This window comes from Pelophylax lessonae, assembly GCF_965119305.1.
Source record: "Pelophylax lessonae genome assembly, chromosome: 1".
NCBI lineage: Eukaryota > Metazoa > Chordata > Amphibia > Anura > Ranidae > Pelophylax > Pelophylax lessonae.
Genome location: NC_138768.1, coordinates 226,158,391 through 226,183,508, shown reverse-complemented (window position 1 = coordinate 226,183,508; position 25,118 = coordinate 226,158,391). Strand labels below are relative to the sequence as shown.

The 25,118-nt window shown below is 44.5% G+C and overlaps 1 protein-coding gene across 1 annotated transcript in view; it reads right to left on the bottom strand.

Moving 5' to 3' along the window:
* Positions 1-25,118, bottom strand: part of ALDH2 (aldehyde dehydrogenase 2 family member) — a 63,022-nt gene that overhangs the window by 15,558 nt on the left and 22,346 nt on the right. Inside the window, exons 2-5 of the mRNA XM_082255944.1 lie at positions 24,710-24,814; positions 10,339-10,479; positions 388-467; positions 75-186 (exon numbers count right to left, since the gene is read on the bottom strand). Of these exons, the coding sequence (XP_082112070.1) occupies positions 75-186; positions 388-467; positions 10,339-10,479; positions 24,710-24,814 (438 nt within the window). The remainder of the gene's footprint in view (positions 1-74; positions 187-387; positions 468-10,338; positions 10,480-24,709; positions 24,815-25,118) is intronic.

Below are 25,118 nucleotides of genomic sequence, written 5' to 3'. Positions count from 1 at the left end.
AATGTTCAGCAGGAAATATGCTGCATAAGATTTCTCAATAACTGTCAAATATGACCAAGTTTGCCAAAACATACCGGAATGATCTGTCCACAGACCCCAACAGGCTCAAGTCTGGTATAGGTGAAATAATCTCCATCGATGGGAATGGTTTTACCGTGCCATTTATCAGCCCATCCAGCATAGTATCTATAGCACAGAATAGAGACTTATGTAAGAGTTCCAGCCATATTATATAAAAAAAAAAAAAAAAAAGTCACTAAGACAGTTTTCCATTTAAAAAAAAGGCAAGCATCCTTTACAACCTTTAATCTTCATGGCAGGATGAAGGAGTTTGGCCAGTGTGGTAGATCAGACTTTGTAAATTATACTCATTAAAAAGCGGCCTACCTCAGACATTTGAGTACAAGATCCAAGTCCACTGCGTAGGAGATAGCATAAGGCTTTCCATTATCTAGGGTTTCCAAATTCTATCAAGAAAAAGAAAACAAAAATGTTTTAGAAGGTTAATAGACAAAGTAATAAAGTGAAGACAAAGTAATAAAGTGAAGACCAAACAAAAAATAGTCCTATTGGATGCATTTTCTTTCAGCCCCCACTTATTTTCACCTGGTGATTCTGCCAATAACACATTTCCTGTTCTCGGGTGACAATGCTGTAATTCTAGAGGAGCAGCATTGTCACTATATGGGCTAAACACCTTCTTTCCTTTACAATTTAAAAAGGAGGAATTTCTCCACAATACCTATGGCTTCAGATGTGAAGGACAGCTTGTTCTCTTGCTGCTTAATAAGTTAAATAGTGTGCATATTCTCGCCACAGGTTCACTTTTAGAGGTCTTTCCTCCTGATTGGAATATTTTGGCAGAAAACAACAACGCTTGATGCTTCTAAAAAAGCATGCAACTTAGTCATTTCAGGTGTCATTCATTTCTATGGCCAGAGTAATTTAAGAGCTTAAAGTGCTAAATGCAGGTTTGGAAGCATCAAAGCTTTTTTTCCCCCCTGCCAAAACTCTGCTGCTCCTGGCTGGCTACTTACTCTAAAATTCCATTAAAAGCATATATTATATATATATATATATATATATAGGGAGAAAGGTTTGGGACTTTAAATGAGGTGCACAGTGGGAGTGCCGTGCGACTCCATCCCGGTTCAATCGTTCAAAAGAAGAGGAGGTTGGGACTTTGAGTGAGACGTGACCAGGCTGGCAGAAAACAAACGGCATGTTTATTGGTACATATAATTAAATTCAAACAGCATATACAATGTTGCACAAGAAATTGTCACATGTAGAGAGCGCTAATAAGTGGTCCCATAGTCCAATTGCATATAGGTCAACAGAGTGGGATTCCATATATGGTGGAGTATTGGGGAGTATGCATAGTATCACAAACTGGGATTCCAAGTAGTAGCATAGTAATAGGATTTAAAACATAAGCTCAACGCGTTTCGTGGCCCAAATCGCCACTTCGTCAGGAGCAGATGCAAAATTCTAAAAGAAAACATATAGGGACATAAGCACAGTGCTGAAATATGAATTGGAGAAAAGGGGAGAGGGAGAAGGGGAAGACCCCCATACATACCCCCACTTGTATAAAGCTCAGGTGGTGATTGGAGGGGAGAGTGGATATGACCCCATGAGGTCTCCCCGGGAGCTGAGGGCACACGGAGTCGGCAGACCAGGCAGAGCGAGCTGCACACATGATGAGTGTGGGCTAGAATAGATGTCATGAGAGATCAAAGATATGTAGCGGCATAGAGAGATATCTAAAAAATATATGTATATGATGTTAACAGTAACAGAGTAGCAAAGTAAGAATATACCATAGTGCTGCTAAAGAGTGAGGTGAGAAGAATAAAGAGTTGTATGTGATGATATATATTGTATAATGATTATAGACATAAATAAATGAAGAGTATGTAATGCTGTAGTATAATGTAGTATCATAGATAAAAATTATATGTATATAATCATGTACTGTAATATAGTATAATACATAAAGATGTAATAAATACATAGTATATGGTATATATGAACTATTATTAAGTATGGCATGAATAAATGGAAGATGTATGAACAGATAATATGGTCTGACAAAAGAAATGGGGAGTACCGTATGTGGTGATGTGTAAGTGAAAATGATATGGGGGGGGGGTAAAAGTGTGATAGTGTATTATCGTGTAGCATAATAGAGTGAAGAGTACAAGTGTTGCCGATGCCAAGAAATGGGTGAACAACCACGTGAAACCAAATGAATGAATTGAAGACCCAGCCGAGGGAAAACAGAAGAAAAGGAAACAATGTGGCTAACCAGGAAATCTGAAGCCGAAGAGGATGAGTGAGAAGGAGGTGAAAAGAAGTACTACCAGCAAGTGGAGCCCAGACTCCGTTACATGGTGCTCTGCATCCTCCAAGAGGCCGCCAGACAGGTGAACCCAGCGTCACGCTCAGTGCAGGGGAGAGACAGCCAGGGGCGGGACACGCCGTAAGGCATGGCCGTCTCGTGTGCTGTCTCATATGCACTGAAGGAGGAAACCAGCCGCCGGCGTAATGGCGTCAGAATGACGCCACGAGTCGGCGTGGGTCGTGGCGCCGATGCGCAGCGGCCCGCCCACCCGATCCTCCGTGCAAGGGCAAAAGGGGAAAGGGAGAGCAGCCGATGCGCATCGCAGCTCCCGGGATAGACAACAGCAGGCCAGCCACAACACCAATCCAATATAACAAATGCATTGTAAACAAAATTGTAAAAACATCAGACAGCAATGGTACAATGAGGATGATATTATAATCATAAAAAAGTACAAACAAACATTGCCCCCCATTTGATCTAGGGGGATCGAGCCAGAACCAACAACTGAGGCTAAGGGATTGAAAGCCAGGCTGTGTGGTCATGGACAGATTAGCCAATTATGTATCTGCCAGCTCAGGTCACGACTCTCCATCCCTAAATTTGTATATATAGGGGGGGGGGGAGAAAGGTTTGGGACTTTAAATGAGGCGCACAGTGGGAGTGCCGTGCGACTCCATCCCGGTTCAATCGTTCAAAAGAAGAGGAGGTTGGGACTTTGAGTGAGAGACGTGACCAGGCTGGCAGAAAACAAACGGCATGTTTATTGGTACATATAATTAAATTCAAACAGCATATACAATGTTGCACATGAAATTGTCACATGTAGAGAGAGCTAATAAGTGGTCCCATAGTCCAATTGCATATAGGTCAATGGGGTCATATCCACTCTCCCCCTCCAATCACCACCTGAGCTTTATACAAGTGGGGGTATGTATGGGGGTCTGCCCCTTCTCCCTGTCCCCTTTTCTCCAATTCATATTTCAGCACTGTGCTTATGTCCCTATATGTTTTCTTTTAGAATTTTGCATCTGCTCCTGACGAAGTGGCGATTTGGGCCACGAAACGCTTTGAGCTTATGATGTTTTAAATCCTATTACTACGCTACTACTTGGAATCCCAGTTTGTGATACTACGCATACTCCCCAATACTCCACCATATATGGAATCCCACTCTGTTGACCTATATGCAATTGGACTATGGGACCACTTATTAGCTCTCTCTACATGTGACAATTTCTTGTGCAACATTGTATATGCTGTTTGAATTTAATTATATGTACCAATAAACATGCCGTTTGTTTTCTGCCAGCCTGGTCACGTCTCTCACTCAAAGTCCCAACCTCATCTTCTTTTGAATTAAAAGCATATAGTGCGCAGGGACACATGGGATAACATGCAGCGGCCTTTAGAGGCAGTGAACAAAAACACATACGCCAGACGTGAAAGGGTCTGGAAAAGCTGTGGAGAACGCTATGCTGCCGGTAAAATCATTCAACACGACCGGTTTGGTGGTGGGTCAGTGATGGTCTGGGGAGGCATATTCATATCCAGATGAAAAAATATGCACTCTGGACGAGGCCCTAAGCCAGTTTCTGTATGGCTTCTTTATTATGTTAATTAAATTTTCTCTAGAGAATCCAACTACAGAAGCCATTACAGGAACTTTACAATGATTTCTAATTTCTGAGGCAGCTGGTTTTAAATAAAACAAATATCAGCTCTGGAAGAGGGTGGCCTTTATTAACAAAATCATTCTATTATCATGTGATATGCTAGAAAATTATACTTGAAGACAAACTAAACTGTAGGCAGTTTGCTTCATTTTCTGCGATACATTTTTAATAGCTTTAAGTCGGTCTACTTGTAGGACTATGGCAAGCTAAAATCCAAAAAAAAAAAAAACCCCCCACACGATTGTGTTTTGATCTGGACCCAGAAATATTTTGGCAAACATTCCCATCGGGGGGGGGGGGGGGGGGGTCTAAGATGGTAGACTGACCGGACGGTCATCTCAGAGCTCGCTGGGATAAAATCTGTTTCATTACCCCTTTTCTGGACTAATCGAGTGCCTCTAAGCTGTTGGCCGTGCTTCGGATGCCGTGTAAATCATCCAGGGAAGAGAACCACGTGCCAATATGTCTTGGCAAACTGACATGTTTGAGGTGTCTGTGGGGTGAGCGCCAGGGATCCATGAGGTGATGGCTCCTATAGCCTCCTGTCAAGCAGCACTCACAAATAAAATAGAAGCTGTGCAGCTGGACATTGGGCTAATCAGGCAGGATCTGGACAAGGTCCATTCCAGGCTGATCGTTGCTGAGGTGAGAGTGGGACAAGTGGTGGACGCTACAGCTGAGCACACAGTGGCCATACATTCCCTGCAAACTAAAAGTTAATGCACTGGAATACCAGGCAGAAGATGCTGAAAATCGGTGCAAGTGGAAAAAAAAAAAAAAAAAAAAAAACACACTACGAATAATTGGCCTAGCGGAAGGAGCAGAAGGAAAGAACCCCACTACATTTTTAGAGGAGCTGGTAAAAACGTTACTACCCACAACCCAGCTGACCCCCCTACTTGATGGTGGAGAGAGAGCCCATCGCATGCCTCCTACCCAATCTTTCTATGGCTCCTTAACTTAGAGACCAGGAAAAAATATTGCGGGCAGATAGAGTGGCGGGCAAGCTTATATATGGCAATGACCACTTGATATTCAGTGGAGACCCAAAAGCTCAGAAGATCCTTTGATTCCATCAAGACTACTCTTCGTACTAGGGGGAAGTGTCCTCTTTCCAGCCAAGCTGAGAGTGATAGATGGAGAAACTGGATCAATCACTCACCTCTAATTTGTGGATAATCATTTCTCAAGTTGGAATCTCTACAGCCTTTGTTGTGGTACTTACAAGGTTAACTGTGCACTCTTGTACAGTGATGGCAGGCTATCCATTACCTACCTGAAGTTTTACTTCTAGACAAACCAGTTGTGGCATTCCTATTCCTCATTGCTCTTGGGTGCCTGCAAGTTCCTCTAAATGCCATCCTCTTGAAAGCTTGTTCCTATGTGTAGTTTTTAAGATTTGTGCCTCTGGCTAAGTCCAGATGATAACCAGAACGTTACTTTTGCCAAAGCTCCAGAACCTTTTGGAAACTATGTACGTTTAGTTTTTTTTCCCTTTCTGGATCTCAGAAATGTATTCTGAGGGGGTCAGTGGATACTCCGCATCCGACTACACACCTTTCGGTTATTTGTTGCCCACGGGCTGGCTATTGGGGACTGTCACATTATGTGGGTCCTGCCGGGTGGGGGGGTCGGAAGTCAATTACTGACGGATGTTGGTTGTTTTTTTTCAGTTTTCTATTATGGTTTTATACCATTTATGGGTTTGATGTTCTTAAGGCATGGGGTGGTGACCTGTTGCCCACATTGACAGTGTTGTGGAAACTGGTGTATGCATTTCCCTATCCTGGGCATTAGTCATTTATTTACTGATACATCTATGGCTAAGAGCTCTGTAGTCTCATGGAATGCAAGTGGGTTAAACGGTTTTTAGTTTTCACCAATCTACAGGAAATTCTCTCCCCAGATCTGCATATTGCCAGAGACCCACCTCATGGGTTCTTGTATTCTGGGGCTCAAACTGGCCTGGGTGGGCTCCCTTTACCATACAACATACTAAGCTACTCCGGGGGGGGGGGGGGGGGATTTTAGGGTCCTAGTGCTAAGATCGCTTCCCTTTGAGCTTCTGGATATCAGGACTGACCTCGAGGGGCATTATATAGTGTTAAATACTATGATTGCCGACTTCCACCTGGTCTTCCTGGGATTATACTTGCCTCCTCCGGCAGAGGTCTCAGTTTTGTCTACTATTATGCAGCAGGTCAATGGTTATGATGTTGAGGATTTGTTGATAGGGGGGGGGGGGGGGGAAACGACAACTTATATCTGACCCCTTGCTCAGATCTGGACAGGCTCTATTCGACCTCACGGTGGGCCCCTGGATTAGTTCAATGGGCAGATTCACTTACAGATGTCTGGCAGCACTTTCAGGTTACAACCAGAGTTCACGTCACATCCTCAAAATGCTTTCACACATTGATTTGGCCTATGCCAGTAGCTCCACGCTTTGCAGGGTCGGAGATTACAATTTTGCCCAGGGGCATCTCTGATCATGCCCCTCTGTTGGTGCAGCTGTCCTTAGCGCCTCCAGGGGAGAGGTTGTGGAGATACTGGGTGGCAGACCATAAAGAATTGGTGCGGACCTTAGAGAGATTTGAGGAGGAGGTTAGAATGAAAGAAGCTGCCTATGTGACCCTAATCCGATTACCTATAGGGTCTGGCAATTTGCATTGCAGGAGGTTACCCTGCTGTGAGTCGAGTTGACCCAGAAACCCCTCCTTAGTACGGCTCAGCAGATCTTTGAATATGGAAATAAGATTTGCCGCTTGCTGGCATGGCTCGCTAAGGGCCAGTTTAATACTACACACATTGGGGGCGTTAGGAGCTCTGTGGGAGAAATACTGTGCTTCCCTGGTGCTGGTAATCAATGGTTCCATCAGTACTATAGACAGCTGTACTCATCTCGGGTTGAGAGGTTAGCTCCTGACTAGATAAAGCTCCAATCTGGAAAAACTCCCGGGAATGAGTTCTACTCAACACCTAGACCTGCTTGCACCTAGATTAACTACTCTCCTTAATTTTTCACATTCGGTTTTCTCCCCGAATATGACTGAGGCGGTGGTGTTGGTGCTCAAACATCCAGAGAAGTGCTCCTCAGACAGATTTCTTTACTTACCGTGGATGCCAAGATCTTGGCAAAAATAGTAGCTAATCGTTGGTCTACTGTATTGGGGCGGCACAGTGGTGTAGTGGTTAGCACTTTCACCTAGCAGCAAGAGGGTCGCTGGTTTGAATCCCAACCACGACACTACCTGCCTGGAGTTTGCCTGTTCTCCCTGTGCCGGCGTGGGCTTCCTCTGGATACTCCGGTTTCCTCCCACACTCCAAAGACATGCTGGTAGGTTAATTGGATCCTGTATAAAATTGTCCCTACTATGCATGTATGAATGCGAGTTAGGGACCTTAGATTGTACGCTCCTTGAGGGCAGGGACTGATGTGAATGTGTATGTGTAATGTATATGTAAAGCGCTGCGTAAAATTGACAGCGCTATACAAGTACCTGAAATAAGTAAATAAAAATTGGAGGAGCTGATCCATGTTGAGCAAACTGGATTCATGCCCGGGAAGAGTACTGACATTAAACTTCCGTTGCCTCTTCCTGAAGCTTTCCTTTGATCACGCTAATAGACATAAGGTTATAGCGCCTCTTGGTGCTGAAAAGGCATTTGATTAGGTGGAATGGGGCGGGGGGGGGGGGGTCTTATTGGAGATTCTGTAACCTAAAATTTTACAGTGGATTAAAAATGCTGTACCACGCACCCAGGACCCGGGTTAGAACGAACAACGTATCCGCATGCTTTCCGTTACAGAGGGGTACCTGACAGGGGTGTCCTTTGTTTCCCTCCTGCTTAGCTCTGGCCCAGGAGCCACTGGCTATCCTCATTCAGGGATCTCAACTGGTGGAGGGAATGCGGATTGGATCACTAGGAGAAAATCTCTCTATGCCGATTATGCTCTACTATATCCGAGTAATGCCTCTTGAGCCTTGCTGGCTGCCCTTGAACTCTTGAGTTTGGACGGTTTTTAGGGATATGCATCAATTAATCAAAATCGATAATCTTCCCATTGGCTCCCCTGCCCTGGTCAGACGCAGCTGATACTGATAGTGTGGGGCGAAAAAATCTCAGTATTTGGATATCTGACCTCAATCTGGTTCATCTGCTCACTCCACTCTGGTCCAAATGTGCCTCTTGGACATCGCTTCCATTGAATCTCAGACCGCATTAACCTCCTTAAATGACCCTTTCTCCTTAAATGTCTTATTTCGCCCAGAACTGCCCTACCTTGATACCCAATCCCTTCTTTAGAAAAGTATATAAAAAGGCGTTGTGACTTTTATCTAGGGTTGGTGGCGCCCTTTCCCGGCTGGCAAAGTCAACTTTTCCTCCCAGTGAAGTGCAGGGGGCTTAGCAATACCGGGCATTTTACTGGGAGGCTGCCCTTGTAACAGTCTGCAGGTGGTTTGTACTCAACTCGGGCCAATGCGGCTATATGCCTAGAAGCGGCTGCTTTAGGCTCACTTTGTGAGCTGGGAAATTTGGTGTACAGAGGTTTGCGAGCATAGGACGATCTTCCGCAACCCCCGACGACAAGCTAGACGTAGATTTCTTCAGCCCAGTAGAGGTTTACTCCCGCCCCCCCCCCCCCACTTTGATTATTCAGTCTCCAAAAAGCTCTCCAGGTTTCACCGGAACTGATCTTATTGGGGATTCAGGAAGACAAACAGACCTAGATGTACTAAAATTACTACTTTTGTATCGATTTTTTTTATGCCAAGAAAGAAAATAGTCTCAGATGGAACTCTCGGTCCCTCTGTAGGTTCATAGAAAAAAAAAAAAAAAAAAAAAAAAAAAAAAACCCTATTAATGCTGCACTACATACATACATATACACACACATACACCATAGAATAGGAATGGCCTTTAGAAAAAAAAAAAAAAAAATTATAATTGATAATCTATAGAAACCATTGACAGTTTAAGTGGAGGCATTTCCCCGCCTAAGATTTTATTGGCCAATTGTGGATGGCCGTGATCTCGTTTACATATGGATTGGGTGGTTGATGATTGACCTATAATGGTTTTTTAAAGCTTGTTAGTAACCTATACATCAAAGTTTAATGAGATCACTCTCCTGCTGAGTCACTGTAAATGTACATTGTACCTGGTGGTTCCTCAAGGTTGTCATAATTGTAACATGCCATGGTTTCAATAAAAGGAACACTTTTTTTTTCCACCTTTTTAAACAAAAAATTTCCTTTAGGGACTTTTTACGTCTTTTCTTTCCAGAAAAGAAAAGGTTTATTGGGGCCCATTTATCAGGTCCCAGCTTCACTGTGATGGGATGTTAGGATTATTTTACAAGTTTAGACATCAAAAATGAATTTTCCCCAAAGTCCAGGTGAAAAAGACTAGGTTATAAATGCAAATCAGGTATGTAAAGGCCTCATGGCCACCCTTTAGTACCTGGTGTAAAAAGTGACCGAGGGGAGAGGCACAAGGATGGTTTTGTAAGCCTCCAGTCACGGGAAAAGCTGCACTGGACTGTGGGATGCCTGCTTGGTCACCGATCAGCAAACGTTTGCCAAACCGGTCCCCTAAACAATTATGTTCAGGGGTAAAAAGGCAGATGAAAAGCTGCCTTAGGGCTCTTTCACACGGGCGTTCTTTTTTTGCCCGATCAGGTCCTTTTTTTGTAACGGACACGGATGACACTTGTCATCTGGTCCGTATGTCCGTTTTTCATCCCATCTGTTTGCGGATGAAAAACTGACATAATGCATGTCTATGTAAATACGGATGTCACCACTGACATCCGTTTTTGCTTCCGTTCCATTTTTTGAAAGGAAGAAAAAAATAGGGTTCTCCTCCGTTCAAAAAAACTGAACTGAACTGACAAAAAAAACGGATGTCAGGATGATCATCCGATGACATCCGTATTTACATAGAGATACATTATGTCCGTTTTTCATCCGCAAACGGATGGGATGAAAAAACGGACATACGGAACGCCCGTGTGAAAGAGCCCTTAAATGAACTTTAATAAAATATATTAACTTAAAATGATCTAAGATTTAATTAGTACGATATGCATTATACAAATTTGTCAGTGCAGTGGAAAATATGTTGCATCAGTTTGGTAAAATAGCCCTATGTACAAAAAAAAAAAAAAAAAAAAAATTAAATCTGCTTTACACCGATTGATTGTATGAAGCAAGCAAAAAAGGATTCCTCAAGTTTCCAATTTCATTAAACCATACCTTTTTAAAAGATTGTTGCATGAAAATTTGTAACCATGGTTTTTCACCTACTTACAGCCAGAATAGCCCTGTCCCGTTCAATAAGGTCAGCAAGCCTGTTTAGCAAGAGTCCCCTTTGTGAAGCATCCATTCTTCTCCATGGTGATCCCAACTTGAACGCATTTCGTGCGGCTTTGACAGCCTTGTCAACATCGGCCTATAAAATACCAGTTAAAATGTTAACCTTAGGACAACACTGTAAAAAGTAACACATAACCAAGGACGCAGCGCATTTACATGAAAAAGCAGTTCTGATAAGACACTTTACATCCTGAACAATAATATCGTTAAGGTTTCTGCGGAAACACCTTCTGTAGACACTATTCATAAAAAGTAGCTGTACCAAGCACTGCCAGAAGTGCTGTGTTATTAATGGCACAAATATTTGGCGTCTTTAGAAATCTGTGCCAAATGCAAATACATAAAGAGATAATGCAGTAAGCAAAACAGCAACTATTTTTCAGTTTGCTGACTGGACAATATGATCGTTTGTAAACCAAGTAAACCAAGAAATACACTATCCATTTTAAATTTCTGTTTTAATTCATTAAAAAACATTTTCCAAAAAATACTCTAGAGTCTAGCAGCACTTTAAAGCACAATTCCACACAACCAGACAAATTGTCAATTGGAGTGGGGTAAGGTTACAACCAAAAGGTCATATACCCATTGTGGAAATCTTCCCAGCTTCCTCTCCAGGTACCAAGGATCAGAGGAAACCGAGGAAAGAAATTGTGGGAAATTTCTCCAATAGTTTCAGTAAAGTGGGGAGGAGGAAATATTACAAGCTTAGTTTAAGACCGATTGAATTTGAGGAAATGGGGGTGACCTTCATACTGATATGTTGCTCAATAAATATTTGTCACACATGAGGATGGAGATTAAGGGGTGAGCTGGGGAGTAGGGAGGGTCAATGTAGAGGTAGTATTGGAAGCCATTGGAAGTTATCAACTGGCCCAGGTGATAGTAGGTGTTCCACTTTTGGCTGTAAAAGTGTAAATACACTTGCTGGTAAGCCTACTGGTTCTTGCCCTGTCAAATACCCCAAAACATGAAAAAGCTTTGACTGGAATTGGGCTTTGCTTAAAAGAATGAAAAGGGGTGCTGATGTAGCCCCCATTTTCTTTTTTGGGATGGCAGCAGGGGTTAATGTCAGGAGGAACTTTATTGGATTATATGAGGGAGTTTCATAAGCTTTTATTCACGCTGTCAGATTTGAGGGCTTTTGAACTTTTGACCTAGGTCACTCTTCAAACTTCCCGCTCAAATCTGCGGGTATCCAGGCAGTTTTGAAAGTACCCGATTGGTAGCCATCTCTGGGTAGATTTGCTCATGGAGCTCCACTCCCGCTCAAATCTCCCGCTCTTTAGCAATCATGCAGCCTCAGCTGGTTTCAAAAAGGGCCATTTAAGAGTGACCGCGGGGCTCCGGGTCACTTAATCTCTTCAGGATTCATCTGCTGCGTCCCCCCCCCCCCACCCTTTTTTCTGGGTCGTCGTGGCCAGTTATTGTCGCCTTAGCGTGAGTGCTTTGGTGGACGCAAGTTTAATTGATATGTTTTATGTTAAGTTGGATAATGATTATGAGTTAATGTTTATATCGTCAACCTGAGCCGTAGTGGCTAGGTTGTTGACGTGTTTTTAATTTCAAGTGTAAATAAAGTTTTAATTTTTATTTATGTATGTTTTTAAGCCAATAATAAAACAGCCGCGGCCTTTTATGTTCCAAACCAATATCGTGTGGTCTAATTTAAAAATTGTTAAGTATCTCATTTATTAAATTTGGTTAGCTTGGGTTTTATAGTTATCCATTATACGCACAGGTAAAAAAACATCCTGCCGCCATTCCCATGGCAGCATCCACATCTTTGCGTTTTACTTCACCAAAAAGACTATGCACGTGTTTTGGCTCCACTACGGTCTCAGCCATAAAACTGAACAAGCAAACAATTTGGTACAAACTTGACTTTAATGGCTGCATGCTGGTTCCATATCAGGGACTAAATAGGGATTGACATTGCAGGAGAAGCATGACAGACAGTGCCATTTACATTAGAAATTAAAACCACCAGAAATGGGAGTTCTGCCTTTCCACCATAATAGGTTTACTTTAATTTCAATTTCGCGGGAACAAGTGAAGGAAATCCATAAAAATCTACAAATACCATATTGGAAATAAAATTACCACTAGGTTATAGTCACTATAAAATGTATGCCATCATATATAGCAAGTTTCTTCAAGTCGTCTGGGTGGGACTGCAGTCTCTTGCCATGAGGCTGCCAAAACAAAGTGATACATTTCTTGTGGTTTCTACAAAAAGGAGAATGTGCCCCAACTTACATTTTTAACCCAATAGTGCAATATGTTAAAGCTAGAACCTGGCACACGAACCCAACAGCACTACTGGATGCTACTCCCACCTTACCATTCTGGTATAGACCTATGCAGCAGCCATTACTTTATAGATACAGGTGGTCCCCAAGTTCCAAACGGAGGGAGACAACAGGAAGTGAGGAGAAATCTACCCCTAGGAAGAGAAATCACTCCTGTTAGAGTTATAGGAAAAAAGTTTCCACTAAGGCAACAACCAAAACTTTTCAAATTCCAATTATAGGGACAGAAAGTGGAGTGACCTCTTCTGAACATGGGCACAGACAGTAAAACAAATGTTACAGGGGTGTTAACCCTTCCCTATGCTAGCCAAAAAACTAAAAAAATGTACCTGTTCTGACTTACAAATTCAACTTAAACCTGCAGACCCCATCTTGTTTGTAACCGGGGGACCTCCTGTATTGTCTATAAAGTCTAGAGGTTCCTACAATACACGTCATTTCCTTTCCTCCAGGCTGCTATTTGCAGTGGGGTTTTATGCCTAAAAATAGACTGTTTCTTGTTTTCTGATGAGGTCTCCCTTGGGAAACAAAAGTAGTAAGTTATATATGAGGTTTCTAGTTATCTATTCTAGCCATGAGCAAGCGATTATATGACATATCTACACTTTACTATTGTAGAAACCTCTTGCATCATATGATATGACGGCTAACATTCAGCAACAAACCAGGGAACTTAACGCCAATATATATTATATCACCATCTGTGACTGGGCTCTGGTATAGGCATGCAAGAGTCTCTTGGATGCAGCATATCACCATGTATATTGCCATTGGTTATAGATTAGGATTTTTCTTCTTTATAGACAGACCAATGCTTTTTGCTGCAAAGACTGAGGTCCTGAATAAGCAAAGTTGGCAAAAAACGCATCAACCGACAGTAGTATATTAAGCAATACAAGCAGTTCTAGTAACTATATCTGTATTGGCCAAACCGAGCATCTTTCTATGCTTGTAAAAACAATTTCCCTTATAAAAACACATTTTATCTACATTGTTGTCACCGTCCTTTTCTGGTACAAGTCCAGTAGGTTTCTATTTGTTTTTGGCTGTTATCAAGTATGGATGAGGTACCGCATTTAGCCAGTTTAGTTTACAAAGGTTCCTAGAATAGTATACTTGATGCTAATCCAAGATTAGAAGTGATTTAAATAGATGGAAAACAAAAAAAAAAGGAGCAGAAAAGATGCTTTGGTGATCTATTCACCTACACCATATGGGCCGGTAGAAAGCAGATTACAATCAGACACATCTGCAGGTACATTGATAACGTCTCAGCATCCCGTCATACCAGGTTATCCTGTACGGCTTTCCATTAGCTGTGAATCCGGGGTAATAGCATTAGAAAAGGTTAACATTTTAATACATCCACTTACACTAATCCATGCTCCAGTGGAAGCCAGTTAATGAAGCAACTAGAGATACAGGTATTCACCAGTAGATACATTGTAAAAAAGTTATTCTGTGTAATTAACAAGAAAAATACCACCTATATAAAACCAACACACTTTTTTGAACCAGCTAGGGGTGGGATGTATATCAAAGCAGTCAGTTTTATAGAATTTGCATAGCCAACAGTTTGCTCAGTGCTTTACAAAGTAAAATAAAAAATAGTTGCAATACAATTTAAGACCAGGGAGTTTGGAAGGCCATGCTCATGAGTCTACGAAAGGAGAGCTTACACTGTTCAATAGCAGGGATATTATGAAATATGACCACACAATGAGTTCTACATAATAACCTTATTGACCGCGTTTCTCTCCACCCCCCCCCCCCCCTTTTTTTTAAACACACACATTTTATTGGTTTAGTGCAAAGTTCAATGACTAGTTTCACAGTGCCACAGATAACTTGTAGATTTCTGGTCACGGTTCAGGTGAAAAGAGCGCATTGGTGGAAATTGTTACAGGCTTTGAGGGTATGATGGATGTGTAAAGAGGTGCATTCCCATTTATTTTTAATTTCACCAGATGTTGCCACTAGGCCAATTTTTCTTGTAGATTGATACAGGGGGAATATGGTAGGATAGCACGCTTTTCTAGATCCATAGCATGCCTGTAACCATTTTTCCTTTGTAATGAAGTTTAAAATGGAATGTGTGCCTTCAGGGAGCTTACCTTCCATATTTGAAGACACCGAATATTTAGTATTTTTCCCCACCACAGCTAAGGTGGTCTGTGCTGGGCAAATACTCAGCAATTTGGTAGAATGTAGGTAAAAAAAAAAAAAAAAAAAAAAAACCCCATACATACAAGATTTTTGTTTTTAGGTCAGGTTGGAATAAAGCTTACATGAAATGAGATTTGCATTTTTGAAGGGTTCTAAGAAACATTTTCCCTTTGCCAGCCGTTCACTACTGTCACTTGCAAACACAGAAGCCTGGCTTGTGTGTGTACAAGCAGCATTGCTTCTCTTCCAGAGAGGCGAACAGAACTCTCCCTGCCCTGTATATCCCTATGAGAGCAGAGGAGGAAGGGAGGGAATGCACAGCCGCTCTAGTCTCACGGCAGCAATTTTTGAAGCCTGCACTCTATTGTAAGTTGTAGATCTTTTGCAGCAGCCCCTCAGCTTATCTAGGTGGAGAGAGGATTTGGGGGTGAGAGGAGAGATCTGGGCTGAGGGGGTTGGTGAGAATTTGGGGTAAACTGGCCTCTGAGATATGCAATGTACATAGCGCATTCCTGAACCCAGTGCATAACAGACGTCTGGTACTTGACCATGCCTTTTTAAAATTCTCCCACTGTTCAATTTGGCCACTCCCACACACTGATGTAGCATGCTCTCCCCCATGGATGTGTTGTTTCTGCACCCATTCTCCGAGACCCACACGAAAAAGGAGTGCATGAATAGCTGGGCAAGGGAGATAATGACCCTTTGTTGTTAACATGGGCAACAGTATGGTCCCTTTAGGACCTCTTTAATAGGAAACAAAACCTGGGGGCATGGACGTTTTCTTCCTTTTGCCATAGGCAAGGAGCATCATCAATTCATAGGCGTTACCCTTTGGTCTCGCCTCAGCTCCTCAGGTGTTCACAAAAGTGTTGACCCCGGCGTTAGCCTTAGGGTCCTTTCACACGGCCGCTCCGTGTGTCCGCAAATCATCCTATCCGTTTGCGGATGATTTGCGGACATAATGTAAGTGAATGGCACTGCGGGTGTCAGCGGAATACCATCCGTTGACATCCGATTTTCCTCCTGTCAGTTCTGTTCCGTTTTTACGAATGGAACAGAACCCCATTTTTTCTTCCGTGTAAAAAACGGAAAGGAAGGAAAATCGGATGTCAGCGGTGTCATCCGCTGACATCCGCAGTGCCATATACTTACATTATGTCCGCATATCATCCGCAAACGGATGGGATGATATGCGGGCACACGGAGCGGACAGAAATGTCATCCGCTCCGTGAAAAAAAAAAAAAAAAAGTCCCGCAGCGGACCTTTCACACGGAGCGGCCGTGTGAAAGGACCCCTACTCAGACAGCGGGGGATTTTAGTACTGGGGTACCTGGACAATCTGAGGGCAGAGTCAATCTATCCTGGAGGAGGGTCTGAACATCGTAGTGAGAACTTGCAGGAGTCAGCCTTGACCCTGTCCAACAAGTTAGACTTCCGGGGGGGGGGGGGGGGGGGGGGGGTTGGTCGACTCTGGATTCAGCCTGGCGAATCCACAGTTCCTGGACAATTTGATCTGTCAGGTCGGGGTGCGAGAGGGTCTCTGCTTTGGTGGCTTCGCTCCCCAGCGCTTTAAGTCTGTTTTTTTTGTTTTTTTCCCGTAGTTTTATTAATATGTACAATAAAATGTTTATATATCAATATATACTCAATGCTGATATATTCACGTTAAATATTACCCTTTTATTTCAGAGTCTCAAGTGTCATTTACATACGTGTAATATGTCACAACAACATCGGTAATGCTGTTGATTGTGTATTGTGCGCGGACTGGATCGGTGTTGTCCGTCGCACAAAGGACACCTGGCCTTTGATAGTACCCAACGTCAAATGCTGTTCAATCCCCTTTGTAAAAAGGCTAAAACCCTAGCTACAGAACACAAGCGAGGGTGCAGTTGCAGCAATTCACACCATGAAATGTACGATTTCCACATACGATGGCTTCCTAGAGGTAGACTTCCTGGACTTCAAAAGGGTAGGAATCACGAGTCAGAAAGGCCTCTCTCTTAACACCTTGCTTTCAACAGCCAAGGCGTTAAAGCCAGCGACAGCAGGATGAGGTCCCTGAGACAGCAGATCTTCCCGCAGAGGAAGTCCCCATGGGAGGATCTATGACCAGTTTTACCAGGTTTGCGTACCAAGACCGAGGCCAGTCTAGTGCCACCAGAGCGACCGGAATGCCTTCCACCGCCACCCGGCGAAGGATCCTCGGCAGAAGTACGATGGGGGGGTGGGGGCATAGATCAGCTGATACTGGGAGGAGCGACCAGGGCGTCGGCCAGAGGATCCCAAGACCTGGACACAAACCGCTGGACTTTCCTGTTGAGGCGAGACGCAAACAGATCCACCTCCAGGGTCATCCACCGAGCACACAGGAGATGAAAACTCCTCTGAATGAAGGGACCATTCCCCTTGATCGAACACCTGACAACTTAGGTCGGCCGTCACTAAATGGCGGCCCGCGGTCCATTGGCGGCCCGCACGATGCTTCCGCCCGGACCGCGAGGCTGCTTCCTGTTATCAGTCACTGGTTTGCTGGGACCGCGGGTGTCCCAGCAACCAGTGACGTGCTGTGTGTGCTCCACGCCCCCTCCTTACACCGGCTCACTCCCAGCCAGTGTCCTGCCGGGCCGCGAGTAGGGGCGTGGCGTCACGCGCGTGCCCCGCCCCCTGCTCCTTACTGCGGCTTCCATTCAGCCGGGCAGCGAGTTGGGGCGTGACATTATGTGCACGCCCCGCCCCCTGCTGCTCGTGGCTCCTGGCTCGACTACTGGCTTCAGGTATGTGGAGCACAAGGGGGAAAAAGCAATGTGGTCCCCAATTTCAAAGCTGCACTTAAAGCTGATGAGAGGTTTTTAAAGTGATGGGCATATTTTGTAGTGTCCATCAGAGTGCTCCCTAACATAAAATGTGCCCATCAGCGTGCCCCTTATTTTACGCTGATGGGCATATTTTATGTTAAGGTGCACTCTAATGGGCATATTTTATGTTAAGGGGCACTCTAATGGGCATATTTTATGTTAAGAGCAACGCTGATTTACGTGTTTTGTTTTGACCATCAGAGTGCCCCCTAACATAAAATGCCCATCAGAGTGCCCACTAACATAAAATGCCCATCAGAGTGCCCCCTAACATAAAATGTGCCCATCAGCGTGCCCCTTATGATAAGCGTCACGCTGATGGGCAAATTTTATGCTAAGGGGCACGCTGATGGGCACATTTTATGTTAGGGTGCACTCTAATGGGCATATTTTATATTAAGAGCAACGCTGATGGACACGTTGTTTTGCCCATCAGTGCCCCCTAACAAAATATGCCCATCATGCCCATCAGAGTGCCCCCTAACAAAAAATGTGTAAAATGTTCCCATCAGAGTGCCCCTTAACATAAAATGTGCCCATCAGAGTGCCCCTTAACATAAAATGTGCCCATCAGAGTGCCCCTTAACATAAAATGTGCCCATCAGAGTGCCCCTTAACATAAAATGTGCCCATCAGAGTGCCCCTTAACAAAATGTGCCCATCAGAGTGCCCCTTATTTTATGTTAAGGGTCACGCTGATGGACACATTTTATGTTAAGGGTCACGCTGATGGACACATTTTATGTTAAGGGTCACGCTGATGGACACATTTTATGTTAAGGGGCACTCTAATGGGCATATTTTATGTTAACAGCAACGCTGATGGACAAGTTTTGTTTTGCCCATCTTTCTGAGTCAAAGCACAGACTTCCGATTCGGACCTCGGCCCAAAGAAAATTTTGGCGACCGGACCTCCTTGAATTTTAATTCATTACCCCTGACTTAGGTAATCCACTTTCCACATCCAGAGCTGGAACATTGGCTTCCTCCCAAACCAAAATCACGGCCACCTCCTTGGCCGCCAGGGCACTCTTGGTGCCCCCTTTATTGATGTAAGCCACAACCGTGGCATTGTCCGAACCGGAGAACCATGTAGCCGGCTTGTCCAGTGAAACAGGCAGAGCTTGATCGCTGATCGGCAAGGAGGACCCTCTCTTTCTCTCCCCCCCCCCCCCCCCAGCCGGACAGGCTGGCATCTGGTGACCACAGTCCAGAAAAGCATCAGGAAGGACTTTCCCTGACACAGAGCAGGATACTGTATTCACCAGGATAGGGTCGACTTCGTGAGAGGACTCAAACAAATCTTCTGGTCCAATGACTGAGGGTCCCTGTTCCATTTTGCCAGAATCTTTCTGCAGAGACCTGGAATGAGACTAAGAAAATGGAACCGCTTCTAAGGAAGACCCCCATCAGACCCAGGGCCCTCATGCAGGCCCGCAGGGAGGATCGATCTGTTTCCATCAGCAACCTGATCACCCTTTGCTCTAGTGAGGGTCTTTCTCCCCTTGGAAAAGCTTCATAAGTTGCAGAGTCGAGAGTCAGCCCCAGATAGGCAACCCATACGGATGACAGAGCAGATTTCTTGTAATCGATTGTCCACCCGAATTCTTGAAGTGTAATATAGAAATGTTGCCCAACAGATCCGAATGAGAGTCTGGTCGCAACAGGAGATCGTCCAGATATCCTAAAATTGAGATTCCTCTCTGACATAAGGCCAGCACAGGGGCCAGGACCTTGGTAAAAACTCTGGGAGCAGAGGCGAGACCAAAGGGTAACGCCAAAAATGTAAGTGCTCCTCTGCCACCGCATCGTTGATGTCCCTCAAATATAGGGATATGGAGATATAGATGGAGGCCAAGTAATCCCCCTGATTCAAGGATGCCACCACCGGCCGAATGGACTATTCGAAACTTTCTGAAACCGAACAAAGCAGTTCAGAGCCTTGAGATCCAGGATTGGACGCACCTTGCCCTCCTTTCTGGGCACCGTGAACAGGTTTGAATAGAAACCTTGAGAGCGTTCCGGTGGAGGAACTGGCACAATCACTCCTTGAGCCAGGAGTCCTGCACAGTTTCCCGAAGATCTTTCAAAACCCTCCGGAGACAGGTGAAGATTTGACAAAAAAATAAAAATAAAAAAATAAAAAACCTGTCCCCCCGGCCAGGGACCAAAGTTCGATTTTGTACCCAGAACAAATCAGTTTGCGAACCCATTTGTCTTGAACGAAGGAGGTCCAGGGTTCCTGAAAGAAGCGCAGATGTCACCCCACCCCAGACACGGGTGGGGGTGCCCCTTCATGCCGAAGAGGACTTATCGGCGGCACCGGACTGACTGGTCTTGGGCTTCCCCCAGGGCTTCTTAGCCCCTTCAGAAGTTCTGAATGGCTTACCTTTCTTGCACCACAGGGGCACGAAAAAAAAAAAAAACAGCTATGAGCAGTAAAGGAAGGACCCCACTTAGTACTCTTCCCATAAAATGTAAAACGCCCTGTGCTATTCTTCCTCAATCCTCCAGTCAGACCCTTGATCAACTCATCCAGTGAGTCACCAAAAGCTCTTTTCCAGAAAAGGGAGATTCTGTCAGGGCTTTCTTGGAAGCTTGGTCAGTCAACCAGCTCTTCAGCTAAACCATGCGCCTTAGGGCTATCCCCACAGCCGAAACTCTGGCCACCAGGGGAGCCACATCCAGGGATGCATCACACGGAACACCAGGGCCTGGGCCATCTGGTACAAACGTTCCATCAGTTCTGGAGGAACTACATCAGGATCCAAGCTCCCTTTCAGAACCCTAATCCATTCTGTAACCGTCTGTAATACCAACACAGACACAAAGACCGGTTTCAAGATGGAACCCGCCAACACGTGAAGATGGCGGGAAAGGTATTCCACCCACCTGTCCACCAGATCCGGAAAAAACAGGAATCTTCACAGGCACAATGGTAGATTTGTTCAACCTGGAAATAGGGTGGTCCACCTTAGGAAGCACCGTCCAGCAGTTGGAGACCATAGCAGTTGGAGACCATATCAGCAAAAGGATACCAGCGTTTTAGGCACAACTAGCACGTGCTTAACGTGCCACCATTGGTCATTCACAATATCATGAAAAGGACAGGGAAAAACCTTGCCAGACTTTTGGGTCTTGCGGGAGCCAAAGGCCACCCATGTCCCTGCCGACGTGGGCTCAACCAATTTTAAGGTTTCCCTCACTGAAACAATCAGGGCTTCCACCAAGGCATGTTCCCGCGCTGCAGCCGAAGACAGGTCCTCTTCACCATCCAACTGCGAGGGCAGCAACCCTTCAGGTGGGGGCATCCGTAGCCACCACATCAGCCTCTTTCAGAGACTCCACCAAGGATGGAGAAGGCATCGTCATTTACGCATATTAACCTTTTTCATGACAAAAAAAACAAAAAAAAACAAAACAGTACTGTCACTTTAAGAAGCGCCGATCCAGGTTCCCACCACCGATTGCATCGGTCTTCAGAGTCCCCCCCTATATATATACACACACTAAGAGTGTGTAGGGATATGCCCACAGAGACCCCCCCAGTATTGTACCACCTCCAGAGAGAACCCTCCTGAACGGCATGCAACAGGAAGAAGAATCACAGGAAGGGACCTCAGCCTGGATGTAAAATGTCATGCTGCTAGTGCAGTACCACAGAACTACACAAAAATGGGTGCCAATGCATTTTAATTGGAAGCGCAGGGAAAATGGCTGCTCCATAATAATCAATGGAAAAATTACACACTTTGCCCACTTAGGATGGCGTGCCATGCGGCCAGGGACCCCCACAAATAAGGCCTCAAGTGTCTAAAACAAGACCCAGCAAGAAAAAGGTATGATTGCCACCGCCCTCAGGACGTCAGGCGTGCCAGTGACAGAGCCCCCCCATGGGGCAGGAGAGGGAGACAGGGTAACTGACAGGCCAGGGGGCTCTTTTAGGAGGCACAAATCCCATTATCCCCAGGAGAGGCCCCCCTCCCCCCCCCTCCGAGGCCACCAGGGGCAAGGGGGGGGGTCACATTTACTCACAATACCATGGACCGGGTTGGCTCCGCTCTGGGCAGACCTCCTCTCACCCTAAGTGCCAGCCGAGGGGTACGCTGCGACTCAGGGCATTTCAGGTTGTCGCTTCCCGGCGAGGCATCTGCTCGAAGGCTCGTCTCCATCCGGAAAGGGGCACCGTCATGGCAGGGCTTAGTTTGGGACTATAACCTGCTCACGCTCGTAGAACGGGGGGGGGGGGGGGGGGAACCACAAGGTTCTAGATTATCCAGTGCGCTCCAGCTGGCATTGCCTGTAGATCCCTACGAGGATCCCCCTGAACACTAGCTAGCAAGTGAGTAAAGAGGAACATAACAAAATATTCTGAAAAGAATAAAAAAAAAAAAAAAAACAGACCGAAATCCCAGCAGGAAACCTAGGTCCTACTCCTTCTCTAGGCAGAAACAAACTGGTTTGCTGAGCAGAGGGTGTGTGGGTTACGCAAGTGGGGATGGCCCAGTAGGCGTGTACATGTAAACTTTTTTCCTGTCTAGACTACTCCTGCAGGGGGGCAGCATAACCCATTCAGCTAATGAAGATGGAGGCTGCGTTAATGGATGAGAGAAATTAAAATGATAAATTTTTATTATCAAAAAATAAAAAATAGATCTTATTGAAATAGTATTACAAATAAATCCTCACAATACCACAAACAATTCCTCGACATGTTTCGCTGTATAGCTTTTTCAGGAGGATTTTTTGTTTGGATAGTACTTCTACATGAATTGCTGGAGCCATTTTCTAAAAGAACAGCAATCCAATTGTAGATAATTTATCTGTAAATTTCCAAGACAGCCTCTATTCTTAATTCAACGGATTCAGGACCCTTAGGATTTGAATAAATGCCAAAAGGATTGGATATCAGTGTACTGCAAGAGGCCATCAAGGCCCTAAGTGATGCACCATATGTTTGAGGTTTCAATTCCCAACACACTGGTGGCATAAGTGAACCTATACCCAAACCCAAGAGGAAGAGATTATAATTGAGGGGTTCCAAGCCAAGTAATAAGACTGCACCGTATGCCTGCCTAAGGTGTCCCGTCAGAGAATGTTGGCGTCTTCCCAAAGGGTAAGCAGAGCCTTAAGCTCTGCTTACCCTTTGGGAAGACACCAACATTAACCTAAAAGAACTTGGATATAAATATGGCATTTCCCATTGCCAGCTTGTTTTTTAAAGTTCAAATTCACCTTTATAGAAAATCTGTAAGGTGACCTTACACTGGACCCCCTCTCTCCGGTCTTGATGTACCTGTGCCGCTGTCAGGCACCAGGACAACGCTTCTGCACTGACTGATCAGAATGTAGCCTGTCCGGTCAGTGCTGAAAGAAAAGGGGAGAAAGCCGCACACAGGGGTAGCACAGGTTGACAACTCTAAACCTAGAAGTGCTCAGAGCCGAGCATGAACCAAGGTTCCCTGATCTTCTACCAATTTCTATTGTAACACCTGCCATGAAGGTCTGGGGCACCCAGAAGGAACAGGAAAGCCTGGGACACCTAGTGTTGGGGGGAAATGTGTGAGACTATTTCTAAATGCAAATAAGCAGACGACATCTGTATGAAAGCCAGAAGCAAAAACTTTACAGAGCTTCTATGGCTACTGGGAGTTTGTGTACATGCATAGTACTTGTGCTTGGTATCCTGTCTGGCATGTACCACCCGTACAGGATTGTTTGGACCACATTATAAAACTTGACCCAAATTTTCAATCATGCATCACATTAAACATGGCAAAATATTATGAGACTTCACAGCTGCCAGAAGAACCTAGTAAACTTTGTTTTAGCAATAGTTCAGCGCATTTAAGCAAACAAGACAGGACTAAGGTGTTGCATAGTATGGCTGCCGTGACCTTTAAAACTGACCCACCCAACCAACTTTCAACCAAACGAATAAACCAACTGGAAACATTCTTTGGGGTTGAAAAGTAATAGCAACCATTAACAAAAAAAAAAAAAAAGTCTTTCAAATACCTTAAGATATCAAAAACTGACCTACTTTATTGGGTCTAGGGACTTGGAAGGCACCTATATGCCATCAACCGGCTGTATCTGCCACAGAATCCATTTGAAGGCCCTCAGCCAGGACTACGTGTGAGGACAATTTAACTATCAAGCCATCTTCAATACAGCCACCTAACCAGTAATGCCTTACTGCCTGAAAGTTGAATCGGGAAGGTTACACCCATACCTACGATGGGCCCAACCCATTATTCTTCAAATTTTTAATCTACTGCTTTTAAGGACCGAGACCCCTGCCCGCTGCCATAACAAACCTGATCAAGAAAAATTCAGAACAGAATGTAAGGTCTTTTTTATAGGGTGAAAATTTGACAAGACAAGTACAATAAAAAAAAAAAAAAAACCCCCACAGAGTGGCCAACACTTTCTGCCATGCATGGAGGGAGAAGTTCCCCTGTCACTTTCCCTGCTGTAACTTGCCATGAGGCAAGGTCGCCACCACTTATTCCCTTATGCTCCACCGTATCTGCTAGCTACAGACCCCTGTAATATTTTAAAACAATCCAATTTAAACCTAAATTTACCCCATTTCCACTCCATCCTAAATGCAAACCTGGTCATGTCAGCCTTTTTCTCAAGCTGCGCCTGCAGCTCAAGGCCTTCTTCTTTACCAGCCTCAAGTTCCACATAAAATCTTGTTTGCAAGTTTTATTATACTTCTTTACAACCCATAAACTTAAATTTCCCAATCTGCATTCATTTTGCTACAATTTAGGTCAATAGCAAGTCCAAGGGCCCGAATATAACTCCTCACCTCTCTACTCTGAAATGTCTCAGATAAGAATTCTTTAAGTTGGACTAGAGGTTTTCCACACCCTGGAAAGAATTACATTGGAATGTTTAGACAGATCAGAAAAAAAAAAAAAAGCCAAAAGTGGAGAATATACAGATTCTACTTACTTTATCACCCTCTGCAATATGGCAGATGACTTCTCCAGTGGATGGATTGATGGTGGGGAAGGTCTTCTTGCTGGCTGCATCCTGCCATTCATTGTTTATGAAAAGCTGAAACAGAGTTGGAGATAAAAATTCACCAATTTGTAATCCAACATGAGGCTATTTTAGGGGAACAAAAACAAACAAGCACAGAAACCCACACCACACAGCAAACAGGAAACAAAGCAAAACCTAATTCTACCAGCCATAAATTATAATACAGCGAGATCCATGGTCATCTTACAGGCGACTTGCTGAACTTCAGGCAAACTGCTTAAAAGAGTTATAATGGGGGCGTGGCCTGGCGCAGCATGTGAGAGGACGTGTGTGAGAGGAGCTCTGCCGGACCGATATCCTTTACCGCTAATCCTGC